The 26,417-nt window shown below is 40.6% G+C and overlaps 1 protein-coding gene across 6 annotated transcripts in view; it reads left to right on the forward strand.

Moving 5' to 3' along the window:
* The window catches only part of arhgap12b (Rho GTPase activating protein 12b), an 82,717-nt gene that overhangs the window by 32,492 nt on the left and 23,808 nt on the right, over positions 1 to 26,417 (forward strand). Inside the window, exon 2 of one of the 6 annotated variants that reach the window (XM_046062327.1) lies at positions 22,927 to 23,128. The exons of the other annotated variants lie outside the window; for them this stretch is intronic. Within the exon in view, the coding sequence (XP_045918283.1) occupies positions 22,927 to 23,128 (202 nt within the window). The remainder of the gene's footprint in view (positions 1 to 22,926; positions 23,129 to 26,417) is intronic. 6 annotated transcript variants of the gene reach the window in all.

A 26,417-nucleotide genomic window follows, 5' to 3' on the forward strand; every position in this document is an offset into this window, starting at 1 on the left:
AATTGCGTCGGACTTTGTGAATGTAGCGTGAGGATACACATGTGACAAAGTCCGGTTTTCAAAATAAGGTGTTAACACAACTTGTATGGAAATAAGATAAATTGGATAATATTCACAGAAAGTATAAAACAGGTTAAATGTGTCCATTAAAAGTAAAACAAAATGGTAATTACTTTTGTTTTAATTTATGGTTGCTGGAAAAACATTCAATAAAACCTTTTTACTGTTTCATTACCATTTATATCTATACAGTGTGTTTTATGATAAAATTGTTTATGAGGGTACAAACTTGTTAATAAGATTACAAAGTTCTTCATAGATCTAGCCACTTAATTTGCTTTTAAAGTGCACCAAATTTAATGCACTTAACTTTAAAATATACAATATATACCCCGGACCCCTTGAGAGGAACGATGTCCACCCATTGTAGTCTCTCAAAATCCTGTGGGGAAACACTGCACCTCAAAGCTGAAGCACACCACTTCCTGTGCCTGTCTGTGTTTGTAGGCCAGTTTAGTGTGTCTTTACAAGGGCTGCTGGTTTAAGGGTATCGGCTGGGAGGAAGTTTCCGTTTCCCTTGTGGATAGCTATTGGCCTGAAGTGGTACCTGCGACCCTCAGCACCCGCACAGATTCAGTGTTTTGGAGAGTGCTATACCTGACGGGCGGTCTGAATAATTCAGCATGTGGTCACATCCAATTGTGCACGCCACCTACACACATACACCCTTATACCTCTTGCAAATGCACCCTATAGCAATCCACCAAGGGTTAAATGGTTATGTTGGAGTGTGGCGACAAAGGAGGAAAGAGGCAGAAATGTGTGGAATCGTGCCACTTGAAGCTCCAGGGTGGCAGGGTGGTGCTTATCTGGGTCACATTCTGGAGAGGAGGATCATTAAATTTGGAGCATTAGAAATCAGCTACATGAGAGCAAACACACACTAATGCATATTCATGGTTCCACCACAATCACACAGTGAAAGAATGAATGAATGGAAAAAAAAAACATGGTTTGCCATCTTTTCCTTATTTTGCTGCTACCTTAAGCTGAAATGGCACTGTGAGATAAAGGCACTCCATACTGTGTTTGATTTTCAATTAACCTGATTCACTGGGGTTAATACCCTGATGTGTGCATGTTCGGTGTCTCCAAGGCGCTCACATTCCATTCTTACCAGTAATGAGTCATCATCAGTTTGCAGCACATACAGACTAGCTCGTTACCAACTGTGATGAAAAATAAAGTAGAAACCTTGCACAGACGACATGAAGACAGTGAAAACACAGCCTTGACATTAAACTCAAAGAAACCTAGCTTCACTGTCAGGTTTGGTGTTCTAATAGTGAATGATAGCCAGGCCATCTCTTTCAAGGCAAGATGATGATAACAAGTATGTTCCCGTGTGGGAGCAGCAAGTAGAAATAATTTCTTTGGGCCTTAGAGGTTTACAGGTTGACTTATCCGTAATTGTCATTTGCTTCATTATTTACCGATATGCGTGAGGAAGAAATGCATGTGGGCTGCAATTTAAAGCCCCCCTCCAGTGTATTTTGACATTTCTATGATATTTCTTTACAATGTTGATTACCCACATAGTTCGCCAAATATTTTTTGACAAATGTCTTAATTTTGAAGAAAGTTGCTTAGTTGTTAAAACAGGGTTGTGTGTTGACTGTAGTTCATTCTTCAAGCTTGCGCAGGCGCACTGTCACGCCTCGTTAAGTCAGAGCATCAAACTGATAAACATCGTTGTGCTAACCAATTTATCATATCATTTACTTAGGACTTACAGTAGGAATGTCTCTCTGTATCTGATTGTTGGTTTGTCTTTTGATTTTAGTTAGCTAAGTTAACTAAGTTGTAGTTAGCTAGCATTGTTATTGCAGAAAGTTAGCTAACAGAGGGTCTTCATTGTATTTTTTAGTTTCCTCCTCTTGGTTTATTGTGCTGTTCATTTTCATTATGGCATTTGTGCGTGCAGTGTTGGAGAACAGATGACAGAAAACACGTCGCACTTTCACCTGCCACCGTCTTATACAGTCTGCAACATGCATTTTACTGATGGCCGTTTTACCAATGCATCGGCAGAGACACCCCCCACACCCCTGCGGTAAAGTAAGCGCACCATAAAACGTAGTGGGAGTTATCGTGTGCAGTGCGTGACAGGACCATCGACTGTATGATTTATAACAGCCGATACGCGCACATTAGTTTCTATCATGGGTAAGTAATAGCTACTCCTGCCAGACAGTAAAGTGTACTAAACTTTACAGTGTAGTGACATAGGGCTGTAGCTAACGATGATTTTAGTATTCAAAGCTTCGATAGATTATTTCAACGGTTCATCGAAGTGTCGTTTAAGAAGTACTTTTGCTTGGCGACGGCGGCGGCTCAGGACTGCGACTTACTTTGGCTAGCCTTCAACTAAACAATCAATCATGATTTCAGCTAAATGCTAAAGTTGCTGTTACTGTTACCTTGTCTGTGGCCACTGGCAGAACACCGGTGCTAAAGTGGAAAGAAAGCTCTTTACATACAGTACAGCAAGTTTAAAAGTATGATGCCACCAGAGCAAATTCCAGTTTATTTACATGTGTTTACAGATTAGCAGGGATGGAGCAGAATATTCAATTGTTCGATTTTCAATTTTGGGATTAGAATATTGAGGGGGGGTTTTCTCGCATGCCTGTCCTACGCTTACAGCAGTGAACGCTCACAAGTATGTCAAAGGGAAAACAAAATTCCAAAGCACTCAGCTGTGTGGGAGGACTTTAAACTGACAAAGGCAGTGTGGCAGTTATTGTTGTGCTTAATTTCAGTACAGATCAAAAAAGAGAAATACCCTACATTTTAAATTGAATCATTAAACTGTAGGCTACTACAAACAAACAATATCATAATGAACTCATTTAAATAGTTGTATTAGGCAGATTGTAGAAGAACATTTAGTAGGGTATTATAAAAGTTAGTGAATTTTGCAGAATAACGTGTAGTTTTAGTTCGGCTACCCGAAATGGCGCTTATCCCGTTGACAACAAAGTTGTCGGTTATAGTTGAAGTTGTTGGTTATAATAACTTTTCTGTTTTAGTTAGCCTATGCCTTGAGAATAAAGAAATTGAGCTATCTCTCTCGCTCTCTCGCACAGAGGTGCACACAGACAGTGACTTACACACTCATGCCACTCCTCTGTTATTATTTCTCCTCCATCAGATTCTCCCTCACTCATGTCATTGCCAGAACTTCTTGAGCATTAATCCTTCTTCTGCTGTTCTGCTTCTGTCTATCAAATACATAGCTGTAGCTTGTGAAATGACAGCCTGCTTCTCAACAGACATCTAAACAGTCTGCGTAATGCGGCTGTTGAGCGAACCCCCATTTTCTGTTTTATTTTACCAGTAAAATGTAAAACCCTTGGACAAGCAAGATATTTGAAGATGTCCACATTGACTGTGACTGCATTTTCGCTATTTTTTGGTATTTTTAAATTTCAACAATGAAAATAATGAATATTTTCCCATATACCAAAATTAACAATCTAAATACACCATTGTTTAATGCCGATAATATATTGAACCCAAACAACTGTCCAAGATGCCAAAATAAAACATGGCATTTATGGAATGCACATTTTCAATCTTTGACCATTTATTGATTCTCTCTCTTTTGTGTGTGTGTCTTTAACTGTTGTTTGCCAACAGTCCCTACTCTAGACACTACATCTTATCCTGTACAGTGTCTACATTTGTGTGTGTGTCTGTGCGCACTCTGTAGCAGTGTCTGGATGTCATTTTCACACCTCAAGAATTTTACCCACATTAAACTCAGCAGGCACAGGGTTCTCACCGAGCTTTTCTCTCACCTGGCCCCTTGCGGCAAAATCGTGACGTTCCCATGACAGATGACTCCTCCCACCAATCTGCCACTCGACTAACGAGGTAGATAATGGATTGGATGTGTCATCGTCCTCTGCCCTTCCTTTTTTGGCTGACCTTTCCATTGACAGAGTGGGAAGAAGCATTGAAAGGGGCGTCGGAATCAGCTGTGGTCACTTTGTTTTCACACACAGATGGTGGCAGATTTACCACAACTCCAAAATCTAATCTTGATAATCTTCTTTCATCACTTGACAAAGGAGAGAAAACACATGGGATTTTGGCAATTTGATGTTTGCAGCTTGTTGGATTGGGTTATTTGCTGCGTAATACTGTTTTTAATGGCTTTTGTTTAGCTATTTTTGTGTTGCTCAGACACTGCTGAGATTAGGCCTTCAGGGTTGTTTTGGCTTTATTCTCATTTACATTCAGAACAGTTTAAAGTGCAGATTTCGCTGCAGTGTCTTTCTGTGTAACTGGAATATGTGAACCACATACTTTATGACCCCGGGATCGCAAACTCTGGCCTTTAATGGCCTGTTGGGTGAACTTTGATCATGACCACCGTTCAAGCAATCCACTCTGTCTCTTTCTCTTTACACTTCTTCATCTGGTTCTGTATTTTCTGTCTCTCTCTGTCAATTCAATTCAATTTTGCTTTATTGGCATGAATGTCAAGGAACAATATTGCCAAAGATAATACAAAAGAACAATTCATTTCATACAATTCATTAAATAAATTAAAAATAAAACAGTAAGTGTATGTTTGTGTGTGTGTCTTTAAATAAAATAAATAATAAATAAAAATTAATAAAACAGTTTTTGTGTGTGTGTTTGTTGTGAATTAAATTCATACGGTTCATCAAATAAAATAAAATAATATAAATAAAACCGTAAAAGTGCGTGTGTGTGTGTGTGTGTGTGTGTGTGTGTGTGTGTGTGTGTGCGCGCGCGTGTTATAGGTCAGTAGTATGTAGAAGTAATTTTATGCTTAGGATCAATAAAGAAACAATATATATATATACGATATATTCATAATATTCATAAACAAAAAAAAACGGTATCAAAAAATAAAGTATCAAATGTAAAATAACAAATAATGAAATTAATAATAATTTGAAAATTTTACAGTACAATTATTTAATATATTTATCAGTCTGTTCTGAGTTCCCACTGGTGGTCCTCAGTTCGTGGCATGAGGAGATATATTTGGCATTTGGCATTCTGTTATTTCTCCCAGTAAATAGGGGAGTTTCTGTGTGTCTGAATTAAAATTGAATTCAGGATATATTTGGAAAATGTTTGGGAAGTGTTTTTCTGTGAAGGTTTTATATTTAGGATATGAGGTGAGAAAGAGCAGCTCTGTCTCTACCTGTCCTCAGAGTCTCTCCTCTTGTGGTAGCCAGCTGTCTGTGGCGACCCTTTTCTACAGCCAGGCTGTGTTCTCTCAGTCTGCATGTTGTCAACACTTTTCTTAGTTTAGGACATTTTATTGTGCTCAGATAATTTTAGGGTCAGATAACATTGTAATTTACTTTGTGTGTTAGGTAGTTTCTTTCCAGTATTCAATATATTTTTCTTTTTGCTTGTTGATAATTTTGTTTGGTCTGCTTGAATTGGCGTTGCTGTCCTGAGGCTGTTGGAGAGAGCCTCTCTCTCTCTGTCTCTCTCTCTCTCTGTGTCTCTGAGAGGCTCAGGTCATTCAGCTAATGAGTCCTCCTATTTAAGGCGAGCACCAGGGCCCTAAATAGATCTCTTAAGACACTTTAATCGGCCGACGAGGTCTCTTCTGTTCTGTGTGACGACAGTCTGGATGCATTGAGGCTGTTACATTAGCTGCCACATCCATATACCTGCTCGGGACCACCCAGCCCCTTCTGGACTAATCTCTTTTTGGACCATGTTTTCATACCTGAGGAGCCCACACTATATTGTGAGTAGCTGTTGTTCTGCACTGTCCAAAAACAGGCTTAGTGAATGTGAATGGCAGTATAAAGGCTTAGGCTACTTGGCTGAGGGAAAAGTAGAGCAGGTGGTAGTGGTTCTTGGTTCTTGTCAGGGTCTGTGGTAATGACTGTGGAGCTGCACTGACAAACTGTGATTTAACCATGTGCTTTCTATCTATTTATTATTTGGTTATTGTCGGTGGTTGAAAAGCTATGTATATTTACTCAAGCACTGTCCACTAAATAGTGTTGAGATTCTTCTACTAAAGTATAAAGTAAGTATTAATAGTATTTCCATTTAATATTACTTTATACTTCTACTTCACAACATTTGACAGGGAAATATTGTACTTGTTACTCTACTACATTTGGCTTCAGCAAGCTAACGTGACCAGTGTTTCCCACAGGATTTTGTGAGACTGTGATGGGTGGACCTTGACCCTCTAGGGGGGTCCCGGGGACCGAATGTTGTCACATGTATATCCTTGCGCTAAATTCACCAAGTCCAAGGCAATTTGATAAATGTTATTGTATGTGGTACCTCATATCATGTACAGTGAAGACTTATCAGCCTCTCTTCATGTCAGACTCTCATAATGCAACATGTCTTTGTAAAGTGAGAAAGTGACAGATTAAAATCGTTAACCTGCCTGTCAGCTGCTCTGTTTCAGTGCAAAAGTGGTTGTCTCGAGTCGGATGCCAAAGTGTGTGAGCCTACAGCAGCTTATAGCAGCGGGGAGCAGCGGCGCAAAACACAAAATTGTTATTATAAGAAGTGTAAAAATATTTTCACTTCATTTTAAAACTATGGCAGAACAAATTAGACTGTGGCAGGCCACCATAGTCTCATTGATTAATAGGAAACATGCGTGACACAATGTTTAGTTTCATTTTAGAAAAACTGGTTCAGGTACATAAACAGCTGCACAGACGCCTTGGTTACCGGCTTGTCAGGACCCGCCCTACTGTGCTTCTGACTGGCTAGTAGTCCATAACTAGGTACTGTGCATGTGCAAAAAATTTAAATGAAACCATGTAAACCTGTTCTGGTACAACATCTAAATAAAATTAAGAACCTGAAAATGAGCATAATATGGCCACATTAAGTTTCACTCTAAACACACACAAACATATGTAAAAATATTTAAAATTAGACTAGAGCAGAGGTTTTCAAAGTCTGAGACTGCGGGCCTCCACTCAGACAAAGATGTTACTTTGTGATCTACAGTACTGTGAAAAAGCCACTGTGAAAATGCTGTAAAGTAAGGAAGCTTTCAAAAATAGCGACGTATGTTTAAGAATTAACAAAAAACAAAGTGAACAGAAGACAAATCTAAGTCAAATCAATATTTGGTGTGTCCACCCTTCAAAACAGTATCAGTTCTTCTAGGTACATTTGCACGAAGTCGGGGATTTTGTAGCTAGCTTGTCAGGTGTATGATAAAATAGTAATTCCAAACAGGTGCTAATGATCGTAAATTCAATATGTATGCTGCAACACAATCATTAACTGAAACAGAGGCATCTGTGTAGGAGGAATACAACTGGGTGAGGAATAGCCAAACTCAGCTAACAAGGTGAGACTTTTGAAGACAGTTTATTGTCAAAAGTCAGACACCATGGCAAGCCTGAACACAGCAACACAGCAACGTTTTGTCAAGAAAACACTTGAAATGTGAAATGGGAAATGAGTGAACCTACACATGAAACAGCTGTTGTTTGTTATTATAAAGATAGCAATTATAAAGACAAAGAATATAGGTGAAAGAATGGATTAGCACACAGAGGTAGCAGGGATCGTCTGAGCTACAGAGAGAGCTGGAGGTGAGTAAAAAGTGTTTTGCGGTGAAAAGTAACTGCCTGCTCTGCCAGCTGCCTGCTCTCATTGGCTGGATGTGGATGTGGATGTCGAGTCGGCCGACTCTTCCAGATATTTGGCATGCTAGATATCTGGCAGACGTTGGCGATGTGTCAGAAATGTGTCAGGGAGCCGTTTTGATGTGTCGTTGAGTAGTTAACACAAAACAACTGGTGACCGCCAATCGACTGCTGATTTACCCCCGATCAAAAACTGATGCTCGCCGAGCGGCAAATCGGGCTAAAAATTGTGTAGTGTGTGAACTAGGCTTTAGTGGTTGGCCAAGGAAACTTAATGCAGCAAATGAAAGAGACGTCATGCTTACTTCCCTTTGTAATCGGGAGATTCCCAGTAATGCCAGAAGCTCAGAGCTACAGAAAACAGTAGGACTCTGGTACACCCATCTGGAGAAGTCTCGTCAGAAGTGGCCTCCGACATGAAAATAAGGCCATGTGACTCAACTATGCACAGAAACACAGGAACTGGGGTTCAGAAAAATGGCAGCAGGTGCTCTGGACTGATGGGTCAAGATTTAGGCTGCAGCAGAATTCAAGTTGTTCGTAGGCAACAGTGAAGCATGGTGGGCAGCATTTCTGCAAATTGTCAGAATTAATCGTCTCCTCAGTGTTGAGGTAAAGGCAGATACTTATTCGTCCTGCAATACCATCAGGGAGGCCATACATTTATTCTGCAGCATGACAACAACCCCAAACATACAGGGAAAGCCATTAGCAACTATCTTCAGCATAAAGAAGAACAAGGAGTCCTGGAAGTGATGGAATGACCCCCAAAGAGCCCTGATCTCAACATCGAGTCTGTCTGGGATTACATGAAGACAGAGAAAAAACTGAGGCTGCCTAAATCCACAGAAGAACTGTGGGGAGTTCTCCAAGATGTTTGGGCCAACCTACCAGCTGAATTTTTCAAAAACTATGTGCAAGTGTACCTAGAAGAATTGATACTGTTTAGAAGGCAAAGGGGGGTCACACCAAATATTGATTTGATCTAGATTTGTATTCTGTTCACTCACATTGCATTTGTAAATTTGTAAATACCATTTATTAATTCCAGTTATTTTTCAAAGCTTTCTGATTTTACAGCATTAAAAACAACTTCTCTTCTCAACTTTTCCTCACATGCACCTGAAAATGTACATGTAGTATTAGCTGGCTGTCTATTGTTAAAGCCCACCTCCAGTGTATTTTGACATTTCTATGATATTTCATATTTTTCTGAGTCATTTCCTTACAATGTTGATTATCCCCATAGTTCGCCAAATATTTCTTGACAAATAGCTTAATTTTGTGCTCAAAGTTGCAAAAGTTGCTTACTTGTTAAAATGGGGTGGTGACGTATGACCAGTAATTCCATACAAGTCATACATCAACGAGGAATGACAATGTCATACCTCGTTAAAAAACTGTCACGCCTCGTTAAGTCAGAGCATCAAACCGATAAACATCGTAGTGAGCTAGCTAACCAATTTATCATGTCATTTACTTAGAACTTACAGTAGGTAAGTTCATCATGGCATTTGTGTGTGCGGTGTTGGAGGACACATAACAGAAAATGCGTCGCTAATTCACCTGCCACCGTCTTATATACAGTCTGCAACATGCATTTTACTGACGGCCGTTTTACCAATGCATCAGGGGAGGCAATGGTATCAGAAGTCTTTACATACAGTTCAACAGAGTAATAGAACCACACCCCCGCAGTAAAGTAAACGCACCATAAAATGTGGTAGGAGTTATCGTGTGCAGTGCGTGACAGGACCATCGACTGTATGATTGCTGATATGCGCACATTAGTTTCCATCATGGGTAAGTAATAGCTACTCCTGCCAGACAGTAAAGTGTACTAAACTTTACAGTGCAGTGATGTTAACACAGCATATCTTTAGCGAACACACCAGCTGGTGAGTTTTTGGTTGTCATTGTAATTGATTACGTCCGACTATTAACCACACCCCCATTCTCTGTTTAAGAAAGAACGTTAACCAAAAACGGCAGTTAAAACTGGCTGGAGGGGGGCTTTAAGGTTTTGGGTTACATAAGAGAGAAGAGGTTGATGGTTGTTTTCAGTTTCCTCTTTCAGCATCAATGACTCAGTAACTGATTTAGAGAAAGGATTTGACCTTCACCTAAATGCAGTTCAACTTAAATGGCCTGACACTGAACAGAGCTGACATGCAACTATGGCTGAATACTATGCAAAAGCAAGTCATATTGGCAGATTATTGGCATTTTAATGGGAATGGGCATTTTTAATATTTCATTTTCACTGGGGAAAAAAATTGAAAATTATGTGATTTTAATAAAGGCAAAAAAATAACCCAAATCCTTTTTTAAAATTATAATTATCTCTGTAGCGCCACAATGTTGTGACACATTTTTTTTACTTTATCGAAACATTGTAGCTCCTGCAATTTGGCTTGGCCATACTGCTAATTGTTCAGGCCTAGATGTGGCGGTGGCCTTTTGCTCTGTGGTTCTTTCTGTGTCAGTGTTTCTGCACGCCCCCCCTTCATTTCTTTATTTTCCCTCCACCTCTCCTGTCATTGTCAGCTGCTCAGCTGTAGTGACTGAGGGCTTGACTGGCCATTGTTTTCCTCTGTACCAAGAGCCCTTTTGTCCCACGCTGTCTCTGCACTTCATGTGGCACCACATCAATAGACCTCAGGCCTACTGCCACCAGGCCCCCTGGGTCTTCTCTGTCATGTCTTTCTTGCTGATTTTCTGGGGACTTTTTCCCTGAGTGACAAAGGAGTTTATGCAGTTAACTGTTTTCAGTTTTTAATGTTTACCGTCATTAAAAATATTTCTTCTTTCAGAAAAGTAGTGTAATTGGTAGTTTGCAAACATATGCTGTTTATCTTGGCAGGTAAAACATACTTTAGATATAGAGTGACCTACATGATAGTATAGCAACATTTCCCGGGACAAACTGACACAATGGGCCCTTTCTAAACAATCTATAGCCCATGCCCTAAAATGCATTTAGGGCATGTCCATCTCCACTTTTGGTAGTTAAGCGCGAGGGGTTGTATTTCGTCTCTTAATTACTCATCATGTGTTTTGGGTGTGACATAAATGAAACCAGTTGGAGTGTCATCTCCCATTCCCTATAAAAGCCAGGTGCGCCTGCAATTGTGGATGAATGGCACATTATAAAAACAGCATCAGTAAGCTAATCAGTTGCTTAAAAAAAGATTGTGATGCAGAGAGAGAGTTTGCTCTTCTCTCCCTCACCGCGCTGCCCCGCCCCTCCCTCTGCCAGACGTCTACACACAAACTCTCAGCAAGATGGAGGGAGACACAGTGCTGGTCAACACTGTTAAAGACCTGGCTTGTAAAAAGAAAAGCACGGTTCATTCAGTTTTTCCCACACATTCACTTTACTTCGGCGGACTGCCCAGGTTAGGCGACACACTGTAGCATTTATCTGAGAAACACAGTGATTACGTTACAAGTCGCGACACTGTGGATATTTTACAAGAGTGGACCAGGTAAAGCGACAGTGAACACACCATTCAGATGTTATTCTTTAGCTACCATGTTGGTTTTGTTTTGATAGGCTACGTCGTCAACACGCCTCCTCAACTTGCAGCTCAGCTGCTGGTGCGAAGGGAATCACCTGAGAAAATTTTTTTTCTCACTTACTTTACATCCTAGCCTACTACTGATGGAGAAAGCCATCGAAGCGGACATACAGGGAGAGAGAGACGGTAAAGCCCCTTTTCCACTGCACGGTACCAGCTCGACTCAACTTGACTCTACTTGCCTTCTTTTGGTTTTCCATTGTGTTAAAGTTGTACTTGTACTTGCTACCAGGTACTTCTTTCGCATCACACCCGTCTTATTTGTCTTTACATTCAGAGTAATGTTGAAACGTTTTAACTTAAATCAAGAGACGGCTGTGTGTGTGTGTGTGTGTGTTTGTGTGTCGCATTGAATACTACGTTGCGGCAGTTGTGTGTGGCGTCGCTATGACGACCAGCTAAATTGAGGGGTGCTATCTCTGGGTACTGCAATGGAAAACGGAGGACGGCCAAACTGAGTCTAGTTGAGTCAAGGTGAGTTGAACTGGTACTGGTAATGGGAAAAAAAACGGCATGAGAAGTGGGGAACGCTGACGTGTTTGCAGCGGAGACGTTAGGTCTGTGAGTGTGAAGAGAACTGAAGGAGGCGAATTCAATAAGTGAGTGACACTTAAGATGTAGAATGAAGTATAATTAAAGGTCAAATAAGAAACATGCTAAGTTACTAAAAGTAGTAAAAACATCCCGCTCCTGTAATTTTCCTCTCAGCTGCTCAGGATTCATTGAAACATGACTAATTTGATTTTAAGTTGATGCGATTATATTAGCAACATTTTTACAGCCATTAATTCATCAGTCCAACACAGTAACTTAACTACTCCATGTAATCGGCTTCTTCTGAAACCTAATCCATTAAAACAGGAAGTACTGAGGGTTCTTTCTTCACTGTATAAGTGTTCGTTTTCCTTTACATGATGAAGCTTATGTACTTATAGTGGTTTTGTTAGACACATTGAGAATGTGTGTTTGTTGCACGTGTGTAAAAGGATATGGACTTGCTTATATTCTCTCACAACACTACACAGGCTCATGGAAGTCTCATTGATGTTTCAAAACACTTTGCTTACTAGTTAGCTTGCGGATAATATGTGCAAGAGGATGAATGTTCCAGTGTTGTTGTGCTGCAGAGTGGAAGTAAGCTCTCATTCATACACCACTCAGTTATACATACTCACACACAGTGTTAGACATACTGCTATTCACACTCGAAATTAAATGGAGTATGGGAAGCAATGACAGCCAAGAGTTAGAATTACTATAGTGAAGTTGTACTGGATCTACTGTTACCATCTCCAGGGGCATAATGATCCGGGGTCAATTTACTTGTGACCAAGTGTCTAGCCGTGATCATTTCTTTATTATTCAGATTTACTTAAAAGATGGAACAATCTTTATTAATTTTAATCATCTGTAAACTACCTTATTTTTTATGTTTAGTTGTTATGATCATTGAAGATGTTATCCCATTTAAAAGGAGACAGAGTTTCTGTGGTGGAGCAGAGGAAAATCAGGGCTCACCCCATTTTTCACTCTTGGCCTTCTCCTGCTCCAGCTCTCAGAAACCCTTTGAGAATCTCTATCTGTTTCCACATAAACAGAGCAGATTAGGAAGAAGATTTGAGGGAATATTAATATCGCACTATAAACCATAGCCAGCTGCCTTCCAGGCCACTGCTGAAGACAGAGAGGGAGAGCTACCGGAGATTTGTCTATGAGCTGGTTCCAAAGTATAATGAGCTCTCACAAAGTGATTATGTGCTTTCACAATGCAGTTTGTGCCTCCTGGTAATGTATTCAATAATGTACAATATGGTGTATCCAGTGTGAAATAATGTTAAACTAAACTTTAAAAAAATTGTCTTAAATGAATTGTCAGTTAGCTGTTTTCTGTGTTTATGGAGAGACCTGTCACAAATGTTCCTCTTCCAGTGTTGCTTTTGACAACTGATATAGGCCTTTTACACTGAATTAGTAACCGGCAATACTGCATGTGGGTTGACCCATGTAGGCCTCTTGTAATGATCCTGTGACATTCTGCTCTGGTTGGTGTGGCAGGTGAAATGTTCTGCTTGTGCCTGTCTATATGTGACTGTGATGTTATTCACCATTCTTTTAAACTTGTCTGCTTTTAATTACATTTTATTTTATTTTTTACTTAATTAACTTTATCTAAGCTTGCCTTGGTTGATGCGATGCTTCTTCTTGCATACTTACAATAGAGGTCTTCATGGATGCAAACATTTGGGCTCAATCTGTAACATCCTATAGGCTGTTACTTTATTTTTTAAAAAGTGTGGTTAGTCTGATTTGACACCTTTAGCCACATTTCCACCAAAAGGACCCGGGACAGTACCAGGATCTGCGTTTCAAGGAACTAAAAGGTTCCTTCAGCCCATTGTTGTGTGAGTTTCCACCGCGGTCTAAATACCTGCAAAGATTAGGCAAATTATAACCAGCTGACGTATGTTCTTACTCTGACGTACATCATACAAAGCGATGGACAGGCGTCACTCATACTCACTGCAAACACACAGTGAGTGTGAGTGTGTGTAAAAAAGAAGGGAAGAGAAAGGGAGCAGCTTCAAGTAGTGAGTAAACACTAAAATAAGGTGGAGAATGAAGCAGAATTAAAATGATGACATTATGAAATAGCCTACTAGAAATAATAGAATGAATAGAAATACATTATGCACCTCTACCCCGCCCATGCCACCGCACGGCCACCGCCACACTGTCTTAATGAGAGCTCAACACCAGTCCATGGACGTTTGTGTTGCTATTTTGGTCTCTGTTTCAGAACCATTGCTAAGAAATAATAATTCTGGAAGGAAAATAGTTCTTAAAAGTGGCACTGTCAACGCCACGGGTGGATGGATCAGGTACCAGCTGTAAATGTCTCTGTCACATGTGTAGCCTGAAAACATTCATACCAGCCTCTTTTTATGTCCTGAAGATGATATTGCTGTAGTTAAGTCAGAAAAACAGATCTGAAAACAGTATGAGTTGGCACTAATTAACCACGTTTTATAGTCAAGTGTCAAGAATTTAAAATGTAATGTTTTGTGCTGTCGGCACAGAACAGACCCTCTGTTTGTTTTGACCCTGCAGTGGAAGAAAACTCGATGGCAGTGAGTTTAAACACAGAGTCTTTGTACAGCAAAGACCACTCAAAATGAATAATAGAGAGAATTGGCAATGCCGGTTCCATTAAAGAAATTGAATTTTCCTTCGGCGCATCGTTGATATTTTTCCCCCCAAAACCCATCCATGACTAAAAAGAACAAATCGATGCTGTCAGGGTGCTGGCAGGTCATTTGACTTCTGCAGCCAAAATCCATTTATGGGGCTCCTTCCCTTTTGGTCTCTCTCAAGAGCGTAGGCAGAATCCATCACATCCTGTTCTTTCTTTTTATTGGATAGTTGTGTGGGTAACAGATTGCACTGCTGCTCTGTCATCTTGTCCCACATGCCTGGCTGTCTGTCTCACACTTTGATCATGGAGCACAGATGCTTGCTCGCGACTGTTGTGCAGCTTTTAGAAAAGTGGTGGTTCTGTGTCCAGGTTTGGCAGAAAATGAAAGGGGGGTGGGGGGGGGCATAGCGCCCAGACTGGACAGACTACTGGGGGTCTGGGATTCACACCAGCTGTGTGGATCTTTGGCCTTTGACCCTCAGAGCAGAGAAACGTAGGAGCCTAGCATGCACATGTAGTCTCTTTGTCTCTGTTTCATCCTCTCACAGACACTCTCCTTTTCTCTCATGTGTTTCTCAAGGCCTGGTCATACCAGCATTTAAAATGGTGAAATCTACTGGCATATTCAGTTCATTCCAATAGAATCGCTATACTAGTGGATTGTAGTAAATCCATGCACATTTTTCACATTAAATTCAACTTCGAATTTGCACTGTTGACTAATAGCAATCTGTCTTGACAGTGCTGACCTTTGAAGGGACGAAGAGCTGCAGAGTGCAAAATGGGGGAGGATGCTGTTGTAGCTTAAAAGCTGTGTTGCACCATCCACTTTTATTTAACCTCCTCTGTTGGAGTTAGCTGTTCCACAAAAAAGCTATGGTTTACAGACAGTAATGAGAGAGGAGTCCATGGTACAAATACATCTTCTGAATAAACTGTCCATTTATTGTTTTGTTAGCAACAGGGCTAATCTAAGTGACCAGGCCATTAGAAGCTATGTACCAAGGCTGAACTAATCTGATGACTACGTTGAGAAAATAAAAGAAACACACACCAGGGGACACTGCAACAAAACATGCCCAGGTGCTGCAGGGTCACAGATGGCACTGCCCAAGCAGGGTGTTACACAAATCATATCATACTTGCTGACAGGAAGCAGCATATGCAAAAACATGGTGTGCATCTTCGCACGCGCACACACACACGCACACACACATACATTCTTAAACACCCCAGGAATGTCTCCATATGCTTTAAAGAGAAGAACTGGACTAAAAAGGAGATGTCTGGCTGATTCTGGCTCGTCTGTGTTTCCTTTCACACTCCACCTTGAGTTTAGCTCCAAATACACTCTTGTAAAAGAGATTTTTAATCTCAAGGAGTTTTTTTTTTATCCTGGATTAATAAAGGTTTGAATGAAAATAGAAGCCAAACCTTGTGATCCATTGGGTGCCCATAAAATAACCATGCACGTGTTGTCCCAGATATGAATAGTGTGATTCCCTCGCTCTAGTTAAGCTCACTTGCTCACTCTTACAGCAGAATTTGCCACTCAGTACAGCAGACTGCTTATTTGCCAATGACGGCGTCTCCCATATGCACATTAGACTGCATGATGGGTAAGCCTGCAGCTTCCCCTGTCCTCTGCTCATTAACATTTCAAGCAGAAAATCTGATTGGAGAGGCCGTGCGCTGCCCAGTAAACCCTTCTGTTACTCATACAGAGGACAGGTATACTGTAGAGATGTTGTATGAACAATCCTCTGTTTGTAAAAGTGAAATTATGTAAAACATAATTGCAGCTCTTGTGCTCTAAACTGGTTGAGTACCTGTTTCTGCAGCCTTGAAGGTTCTTTGCTTGCAGTATCCAAGCAGCAGCAGTGTCTATTAGACCAGTTATTCTCCATCAAGCTACTGGAGGTTTATCGGAAGCAGGGTGCATTTGCCCAGACACAAACTGACATTTTAGCCTAGTACTATCAGCTCAGGACCAAAAGGTTAATTGCTCTTGTCTCTGTTAGGTTGTTGGCCTCGCCTAATCCTCTGATTCATGAAGTAAAATTAGCCGTCATCATCCTGATGAGTGGGGGGGAAAGAAAAAAAAATGCTGACTCACTTTCATCATAGGCTTTCTCTGGATTTTTTGTACTTTCACTCACAAACCCTGGTCATGTTTTTGCAGTATGTGTGAGACTTGCATTTCATTAAAATAATTCTACCAACACTTTTTCCCTCTAAGCTAATCAGTTCTTTTTAAACACAATGCCTTTCTGAACTACAGTACAGGGTTGGAACTGGTTGCTAAGGAAATTGAGGAGCAGTGTGTGTGATTGTAAGCATCTGTTTCTTGTGTTCACGTTGATACATTTCTGTGTCAGTCTCTGCTTGTGTGTGTGTGTGTGGGGGGGGTGTTCTTGTGAAATGCCACAAACGTGATGATGGAGGAATGGGTGAATATGGTCTGACACCCAGCGAGGTGAAAAAGTAGGTTAATCTGGTCATATGGACACAGCCATTATGATCAGCATCATACGTCCTGGAGTAGAGGGAGAGAGGGGGTGAAGCGAGGCGGTCGGGCGTTGGCTCAGCCTGGGAGGGGTCAGAGAGAAAGGGAAAGAACGGACAAAGAGGTTTGGAGCTTGATTATCTGAGGATGCAGCGAAGGGAAGGGGGCGCACACAGAGCGTGTTTGCTGTGTGTGTGTGTGTTGTGTGTGTGTGTGTGTGTGTGTGTGTGTGTGTGTGCGCAGAGAAAAGAGGGCCAGAGAGGGGTACCAAGTGAGAGATGAAGGAGGTGGGGAAGAGGTCAGTGGAGGAAGATGAGAGGACTGAGAACAAAAGAACAGAGGGAGCCAACCCAGTGGGTTGATGCATTGGCTCCAAGGTGGTGAGCCCCTTCTCCCCTCTAACCAGCAGCCCATCTTCAAACACTCCTGTGTGTCCGCCTGATTGGCTAGGTGTCACCATGGTCACAGATGCAGCTCGGTCAGTCACCACACCACCTTTCACATGCTTTAACCTGCTTTCATCTAATTCAATTACACAATCACATTATGCAATGCAGTTAGCAGAAATGCACACAAGTTCTGAGGTGTGACATTGATGCAGTCGCCATCTGTGATGGAAGATAAGATCTTTTAAACTAAACACAGAATGATTTTAGCATTACTCCTGTGATAGCGTTACCATGGGTGTCAAACATTTCTTCTAATTATTTCTGTCTGCAGCCTTTAACATGGAATGTGGTCACCTTTAGATTAGATCTGTGTGTTCAGATCTGACTAACACTTCCACGTGTATATGGAAAGCTATTTATTTAGCACAAATGATGCAGTTTCAAAGTGCTATAGAAACATTTAAATGTATAATGGAATTAAAAACAAACTAGTTAAAGACAAATTTAGATCAGAGACGTGGTGAAAGAAATGTGAAGAGACTTTCTAAGTCATAAGACAGCTTATTTGAAAGAATACACGGTTGCACGTTTATTAGGTTTAATCCGCCACCTTCGCCAGTCTGAATGTTGAATGTGTGTAAATGAGTGAATACGATATGTAGTGTGAAGCACTTAGAGTGGTCAGAAGACTGGACAGGCACTATACAAGTAGCTACAGTATATTTACCATCCATTTTACCCCAATAATCTACCCTCGTTCAAAGACAGTAAATAGTTGAAAAATTATTAGAAACCCCTCTCAGTATAACACCATACCATTCATCAGTACCACAAACTACAGCCTCCAAAATAACAGAAAACTAAAACGGAACAATATAACTTTCATGAAGGAAGAATTACTTGCAAGACTGTTGTATTTGTTTTAGCCATGTGTACTAGTAACAAAGCATATTAAGGGGAAGTGGATGGGGGGAATAGTGCTGCAGCTTTCGGAGAAATAAACACCCGTATTAGTCTGAATTCTGCTCTAACAACTACGCCGTTTACCAGCGGGAGGAGGTCAGTGTTAACTGCTTTTATTAAATTATCTTTTTACTTTTGTTCTTTGAAATTACAACTTGATTTATCTTCACTCACGCTTGTCGGCAGCTAGATTCCGTGCACATCCGGTTCCACTGTTGTTGTTAGTGTGGGATGGCACCAGAGTTCTGCTGGACTACTACTTCATTTTTATATAAAAACCGGACCAAACTGGACATTACTTGGAGAAAAGAAATTGAGGAAGTTGAACTACCAGGTGAGTTTAGAACATGTGTGTCTGTAACTTTATTCCAGCTGTCATTGTACTTAACTGTAAATAGGTTAGCATAGCATAGCCCTGATCGATCCGAACTCCATTCAGAAAGCACGTATTTTGAAAGTTGTCGTCCTGCTGTCTTGCTGACAGACCTGACAAAGTATGAATTCGTATGTCTAACAAAACGGCATAATATTGTAGTTATTTCGGCATCAGTTTGCAATTAAATCACAGCCAAGGGTTTACTTTGTGTTCATACAGCTGTAGTATTCGCGGGCTGTGTTTATTCGCTTAAAACGCATGTGTGTGAACACTCAAAATGTCCAGCGGACAAACTCGCGCGAGTAAAGCGAGGCGAGTATTAAATTCGCTTTCGGTGGGAACGCACCTTTACAATCTCTCTTAAGTTGCATAGTAACCATAGCTCAACTGATACTGTATTTTTGGGACAATATAATAGTATTAATATTTGAGTTTTAAAATTGTTGAATTTTAATTCAATTATTTTTTTTAGTTCTTTAATGGCTGATATGTCTGCCTGCCCGCCAAATTTATTGGTCTGTAGGTTCTATAAAATAGACCTTTACCAATCTTTTGTTTTTACTGGTACCACCCTGTAGGTAACCAGCTGCTGAGATGATGGGGGAGGGTGGGACTTTCTAAAATCCACGACCATCTCCACGGCCTTCAGAGCGTTGAGCTTCAGACTGTTCTGTCTGCACCAGGAAACCAGATGGTCGATCTCCCACCTGTAGGCAGACTCATCCCCACCAGAGATGAGCCCAATGGTGTCATCCACAAAACAGGAGCTTGACAGACTGGTTACTGGAGGTGTAGCTGTTGGTGTACAGCGAGGAGAGAAGAGGGGAATGAACGCAGCCTTGAGGGAAAACGGTGCCTCAGGTGTTGCTTCCTGTTGGACAGGATTGTGTTTGGCTTCCTTTGTCTCAGTCTCTGTCATGGTCCCGGCAGCAGCAGCCTTGTGAGTAAGATGCAGATTCTGAAACAGCTGCAGCAAGATTACTGAATTACATCACAGCTCTGTCCAAAATGACAAAGAATGACGTGTTTGAGCTGCTTCTGTGCAGTGTATGGTGTAGGCTCTGTGCATACTGCTGCACAGATACTAATAATGTCTTAAAGTGCAGCATGGTGATGCTGCAGAGTGGGTTGCCATGTATGCACCAGAGAACCCCCTCCCCTTCACACTACTCTCCTCATGGCCAGATGCATTTAGTGGAGACTCCCACCCACTCACCAGTGTCCTCCCTCCAGACCAGAGGGAGACACCTAGTGGAGTCGGGGTGCAACCACCACCCGTTATCCCTGCTGCCCTCACTCTGACCTGCACTTATTTACACACACAATATTTGATGGTGCGAGGTAACAGGCATTTTGTAGTGATTGTACAAGCACAGTGGGACAAGAGGCGGGATAGACTGGAGGAGGGGGGGAAGGGAAAACGTAATGGTATTCTCGACTTTGTGATAAAACACAAGGTGCAGTAATGTATATTCCATGCAGCTGAGCATCTTCTCATTGGGCTCCATCAGTAAGCCAATTCTCATCACTTGTTTTGCTTTTGCTGTGTGTGTCTGTTCGCCTCTGCCTTCACATACTCCATTACACCTCTGAGTGGCATTAATCACACATTTCCATACTGGGGGTGCCTACACACTCTCCATGTTGCAGAATGCTTTCTAATGCAGTTTGTTGGGATTCTATACTATACTGGCCTGTAGTCTGAAACTCATTAATCACGGCCGTGCAGACGGACTGCGGCTGCTGTGTAGACCGTTCTGCATTCAACATCACATATCTCCTCACTACTGCCCTCTATCTCTCAATACATTAATCCCTCATTTACACCTCTTTCCCCATAACTGTACGAGCGATCCCTCCCAAGTTCCACCCCCTTCTGGTCCTTCCTATATTTAATTACCTTTTAGAGACCCAGAGTCTCAATCTCCTGACCCCCAGCTTTCTGCCACATCTAATTCACTTCAGACTAGCCAGGAAGCAGCTTATGAGAATACATGTCAGGCAGACACGGGACTGCTAATGCATTGTGAGGACTTATCTTCTGCAACTTCAATGTGTAATGGAATATGTGTGTTGAGTGAGTTTTTTTCATTGTTGATTGTTGTTGAGTGCATGAGTTGGAGGTAAATTAATTACTATAAATAATAGGCCTAATGTGAAATGGTTATCCTGTAGCTTACATCACATATAAAGAGACAAACTAGTCTCAGAACATGAAGACTAAGTTAATATAATAAAATGACTGACTATTTTATGTACAAAGGTATGTGTAATGTTGCCCACATCATGTTTATTGTAGTTTAGTGTATATATAAAGAATTCTTGACCACCAGGGGGAAGCACAACAACACATATTATTACCTCAGAGTTATTATGAACATCTTATTCTTTTTCTTCAGAAATAGTTAAAAAAAAACATAGTTTTCAAAGTCTCAAGTCCCAAGATTATTTAGGTAAATAGAGTAGAGTAAATGTAATAGCTACAATGCATGTCTTCCCTCAGTCCCTTCTCTTCTTTCAGCACTCCAGCCAACAAGGAAAAGCTACCACAATGGTTATCCCTGTTTGTCCTCGCTTTCCTTTTTTGACTGTAATCCTTCCTCTAAACGAAATACAGAGAACTTTACCTGGTGGTGATAGGCTTAATCAGCATTGTGTCAACTTGTGTGACAAGGGCTTAAATGTAACATATGTTAATTTATATGTAAAAGTCCCACACTCCAGCTTTAAGGCATTTCTATAAAAAATTCAATTATGCAATGTGTTTACGTTAAGGAAAAACTACCCTGACAGGTGGACGTCAAGGATAGTAGAGGAAACGCACTCAAATCTCAGATGCAGTCATTTTGACACATCATGCCTTCTTTAGAATAAAGTCCTTCTATCAACAGTGTCTGGCTCATACTTAAGTATAAACCACACAGTAATGCAGAAATGCCTCAAACAGCATTGTCTGCAACCTGCATGAGAGTAGGTATGGTTTTATGATTACCTATTGTCTATCACTCATGGATTTTTAGTATAGTCAAAAATAAAAGCCTCTTAAACTTCCTGTTACTGGTTATTTAGTGATTCTATAAACCAAAAGACAAACATGTACTCTAATGTTGCAAGATTTTAGTGACATTACAACACACATTGCATTATGTTAAAGTTGAAAATGCATCTTTAAAAATAACTTTTTTATAGTATGATTTACACTAATGTATCTCATCGCTCCTTGAGCTAAGCCTTAACAGCTGGGTTATCTTTTTTTTTTCTGCAGACAGAGTTTGTTCAACTGTGTCAATGTTCTTTTTACTTTAAGCTATAGTCTCTTCTGCCTGCCTTCCTCTTGCTGTCTTGTTCTTTTATGCTACTCAAACTTGGCAACTTAGTCAAAACACTGTTGCCCAGTCAATCATCTCCTAACCACTCATTTGTTCAGGTGAATGATGAGAGCAGGAGGAGGCGATGGCCCAGTAGTGATAAGTGGCATTATCTTTCCTTGACAGTCTCGAGCCTCTCTGCTCTGGTGTGTTGAGTGTAAATAAGAGCCTGGCCTCTGGTGAAACAGTCCTAACTGTGAAGTAGGGCTGGACGATATGGCCAAAAATATTATCACGATAAAAAGTTTCATATCTTTCGATATCGATTATTATCACGACAAGTATTAAATCGTTATTTCTTTCGAGTTTTAAGGCTGATTTTTGCTCCTGAGTGAAAGTTGAAGAAACCATGGTGGTTTAAACTCTTCTTTATGGTCAACACTTGAGGCCAAACAGTGGATCACTTCACAAATCTGAGGTAGAACATTCAAAACAATTATGATGAAAATCTTTGTCAACAAATATGCACGAGTAAAATGAAGTAAAAGCTTTTTTCAACAACAAAATAAATATTTTCATAAGAGAATTTTAGAAGAATAAAAGTCCTAATTCATTTATGATTCAAGTGAATAAAATCAAACATTTATTGAATATTAATTGAACATTTGTTGTTATTGAGAAAATTATATTGCAGTAATTAATGTTATTGTTTTATTGTCCAGCCCTACTGTGAAGTTTGTCTCTTCAACGTCTGTCAGTGCCCACTTTGACCTAACCACACAGAAACCCGCTCTGATAGAGGAAACTCTGACTTTTTTAGTGTAATTTCCTGTTTTGTCAGATGGGTTTGTGTGCTATGCTGCATGTTTGTGAGGTAGAAAGATCCTGTTTCCCTTTGCCTCTGTCACAGTCGGTCTCAAATTACCTCCTACCTTCAACTGGACCGTTACCCAGCAAAAAGGACGGAGAGAAAAGAAGAAGTTATTGTGTGCATGGCCACAGGGGTCAGCGTCAACTTGGGCACCATGCGTCGTGCATTCAGTACATTCAGAGGTTACAGGAGAGCCGGGGAGGACGATGACGAGGTGTTTGTGTGCAGCACTGGATACAAGGTGACACAACCGATAGAGGCATGATAGATATAAAAAACAATCTGGGCCTTTTGCCTAAAAATATCTCGAAGGTGATATTTTTACCATGTCAGATGTCCACTCGTAGATTAATGGAGAGCAAGGGGTGTTTGCTTTACCTGAAGATGGATTCATATTCTGTAACAATTACTTTCCTGGTGTCCTTTTCCTCAGACTGTTCATTTATAGTTTGAGAACTTTTTATCAGACACTGGCAGGCATTGCCAGCTTTGTTCTTTGTAAACTGTTAAATTGAATTCCAGGTAACATTAATAAGGTCCTAACAAAAGTCTGCCTGTTTGAAACTACCAGATACTATGTGACTGCTGTCTGCCAGTAAAACACTTGATGATGAGTTCAATTAAAAATTTAATGTAGAAAAAGTGCCTCTACTTCTATTCTAGGCCTGTATTGGACTTCTCTCTCAGCATATGGTGCACATTGCATTAATGTTTTTCTATCTGATACAGAACAGTCCATTTTTTGCTAAACAGAGCACCCATTGTCTCTTGACATCACTTCTATTTTGAGTTTGTTGCTTAGTTTCAAGGGAGTCATCTATTTTTCTTCATAAAAAGGTCTTTTAAAGCTATAGTGCTAGAGCCAGTGTAATGTATTGACTGAGTTGATGTTTTGGGCTGTTTTTTTTTTTATCACTGATATTGGAAGAAAATGTATTAACTGTGTCTCCATTACATAGTTTGTCCAACAGAGAGCACTAGCAAGTTTAATTTTCGGAACTTCAATGAATGACTCTCGAATATTCGAGAAGCTTTGACTGGGGGGAATGTAATTGTCATGGTTTATAGACAAACGATTGTTTTTGCTAGTCACCATTATTAGCTTAAGCCTATATGGCTTTTTACACTGCATAAATTAGCCGCTAGCAGACTTGCGCTGCCAATATTAACATATTTATAGCCTTCTTTTTCTTAATTACAAGTTGGCTTAAGTCAGTTCATCTCCCGACAGAACACCACTGTTGAGTTACGTAGTGTAGTGAGTTGTTGTCAACTCCAGTAACATTCACTTCACCTGTCTCTTCTGGATGGATCTGGGGAAGCTTATCCACAGGTTTGTTTCATATGCAGTCCAAATCCTTCCCTGGAGACTCTACAACCATTCTAGTAACTCTGTTAGGCTGTACTTGGATGGTAGTGCTTTGAGCCAAATGCAAAATCATGTGCTCAACACTACAATGCTAACATGCTCATGTTTGCAGGGGACTGCTGAGGCTGATGGGAATTTTAAACTAATGATGGCACTAGATGACATGAGAGGATCACCTACCATTTTGGGGCTTGATCTACTGCACAGATTCCAAAAGCTTGTGCACCTACTAGTCATTTCAACCGCAAAATCTGTGAAAATAGGTCCCAGGTTTAAAAAAAATGAAATTGATTTTTAAATTTGCCAGTTTGCCTTCTCCTAACTTAATGGAGGTGCACTGCTATATAGCTAAATTACCTATTAAAGTACAATTCAAGACATACTCCCTATAAAGGCAGCATGGATAATACAAGGTTAAATTATTGTGGCATGTGTAGCATGTCTGTCAACAGGGGCCTGTGTTCCTCTGTTTAGTAATAGGCCGTTTGCACGCTCTGTACAAAATGGTTGTTAAATTACTGTCTGAATAAAAGTAGAGACTGCAGGAAAATGTTTTTGTTTCTGTTAAAATAGACTTTGAAGCTTGTAAATTACTTCTCCACTGGATGCAGTTTGGTCTGAGTGGAATCTAAATAGATCTGACCCCAGCCTCACTCTCAGACCACACTCATCAATCTGTATTTAGACTTGAACATTACCACATTATTCCCAAAAACCCAATTAAAGCTGCACCACACTGGCTCCATTCTGGTTCTGTCTGATGGAACCCGGGTTCAGCCAAACCATTATCTCTCAGTGGTTTGCCTCCATTCTCGGACACTTGCTGTGCTGTTGGACCGAAACTGAGAAACAGCAGGTAAACCTTACTGAAAACAGCAGGACACCGTTAAAATCTTTCCTCTGCTCATGCATTTGGACAGGATATTAAATAATAATTTATATGATAAATATTCCAAGTTGTTATTCCAAGACTGGCAGGAAGTCCCATCTGTGTCCTGAAAACAGTTCAAATCCTCTGACTGAGAGGCATCCCCCCCACATTCCTCACCTCTAACAAACTGACATCAAATTATTTTCTGGCCCGACATTTATCTGCTGTGTTTTTCAGAATTCTTGGTGTTGGATCTCGTCTAGAGAGACACAAGCCTGGCATCAGTGTCAGAGACTCAGATCTGCTCCAAAACCCCAAAATATTTTTCAGAAGCATTCATATCTATGTTAAATGCAGTGAGTTGTAGCCATGGAAACGTAGCTTTCTGGCTTTTGTGGAGTGACCTTCGGATGCTGCCATGTTTTCAAAGACCACTTTTAACACTGTCTTTAAAGTCACTAAAGACACTGTGGGGCCATATTTGTGATTAAGTTTATTGACTTGACTGTGGGTAGTTGTGAAGTCATTTAGAAAGTATATACATTAAGTTGCCATGCTGAATTAGGGCTGAACAATTGATTGAAATATTATCAAAATCGCAGTTTTGCCAAGTGCCATATCTTCTTATTTAGCGGTCTAAAACAATTCATTGAGTATTCTTTTAACACTTGACACCAGCTTTTTCCTCAGAAGGTACGCTGTATGTTATCTTCCCTTTCACTTCCTCTTAACTTGTCTTTGCTATGTATTGTGCAAATTCTGCTTGTTTCCCCACTCTTATCTTCTTTATTTTAACGAACCTTTTTTATGCAATTTATGGCAGAAGGTTGCAGAAGGTGGTTTTTTTTCTTCCACAGAAAAGCGACTTGTTCAACCCCTGCAACATACATTCTGTCAAAACACTGAACCTACTCGGCTTGTCAGGGACGTTTGAGCTTCATGTGAAATGTCCGCTTCAGTCCTGCTGTTCCAACTAATTAACCCTTCCTGGAGCTGAACAATCTTAAGACATTAGAGATGGTTGTGGAATATTAGGAAGAACACCCAGCCCCACTCACCCCCAATCACCCTGTGAGTGGACACTGGAGTTTTTCCGCTTCCTGGGCACAATCATCACCCAGGACCTCAAGTAGGAGCTGAATATCAGCTCTCTTACCAAGAAAGCCCAACCCAGTCTGCACTTCCAGATCTTGGGGTATGGGATTATTGCACTTGTCAATGTGTTTGTGAGAGAGAGACGGAGCGAGCGAGAGGAGGGACTGAGCCTATATATATATATATATATATATA

The sequence above is a fragment of the Micropterus dolomieu genome, linkage group LG01 (genome assembly GCF_021292245.1).
Source record: "Micropterus dolomieu isolate WLL.071019.BEF.003 ecotype Adirondacks linkage group LG01, ASM2129224v1, whole genome shotgun sequence".
NCBI classification, from domain to species: domain Eukaryota; kingdom Metazoa; phylum Chordata; class Actinopteri; order Centrarchiformes; family Centrarchidae; genus Micropterus; species Micropterus dolomieu.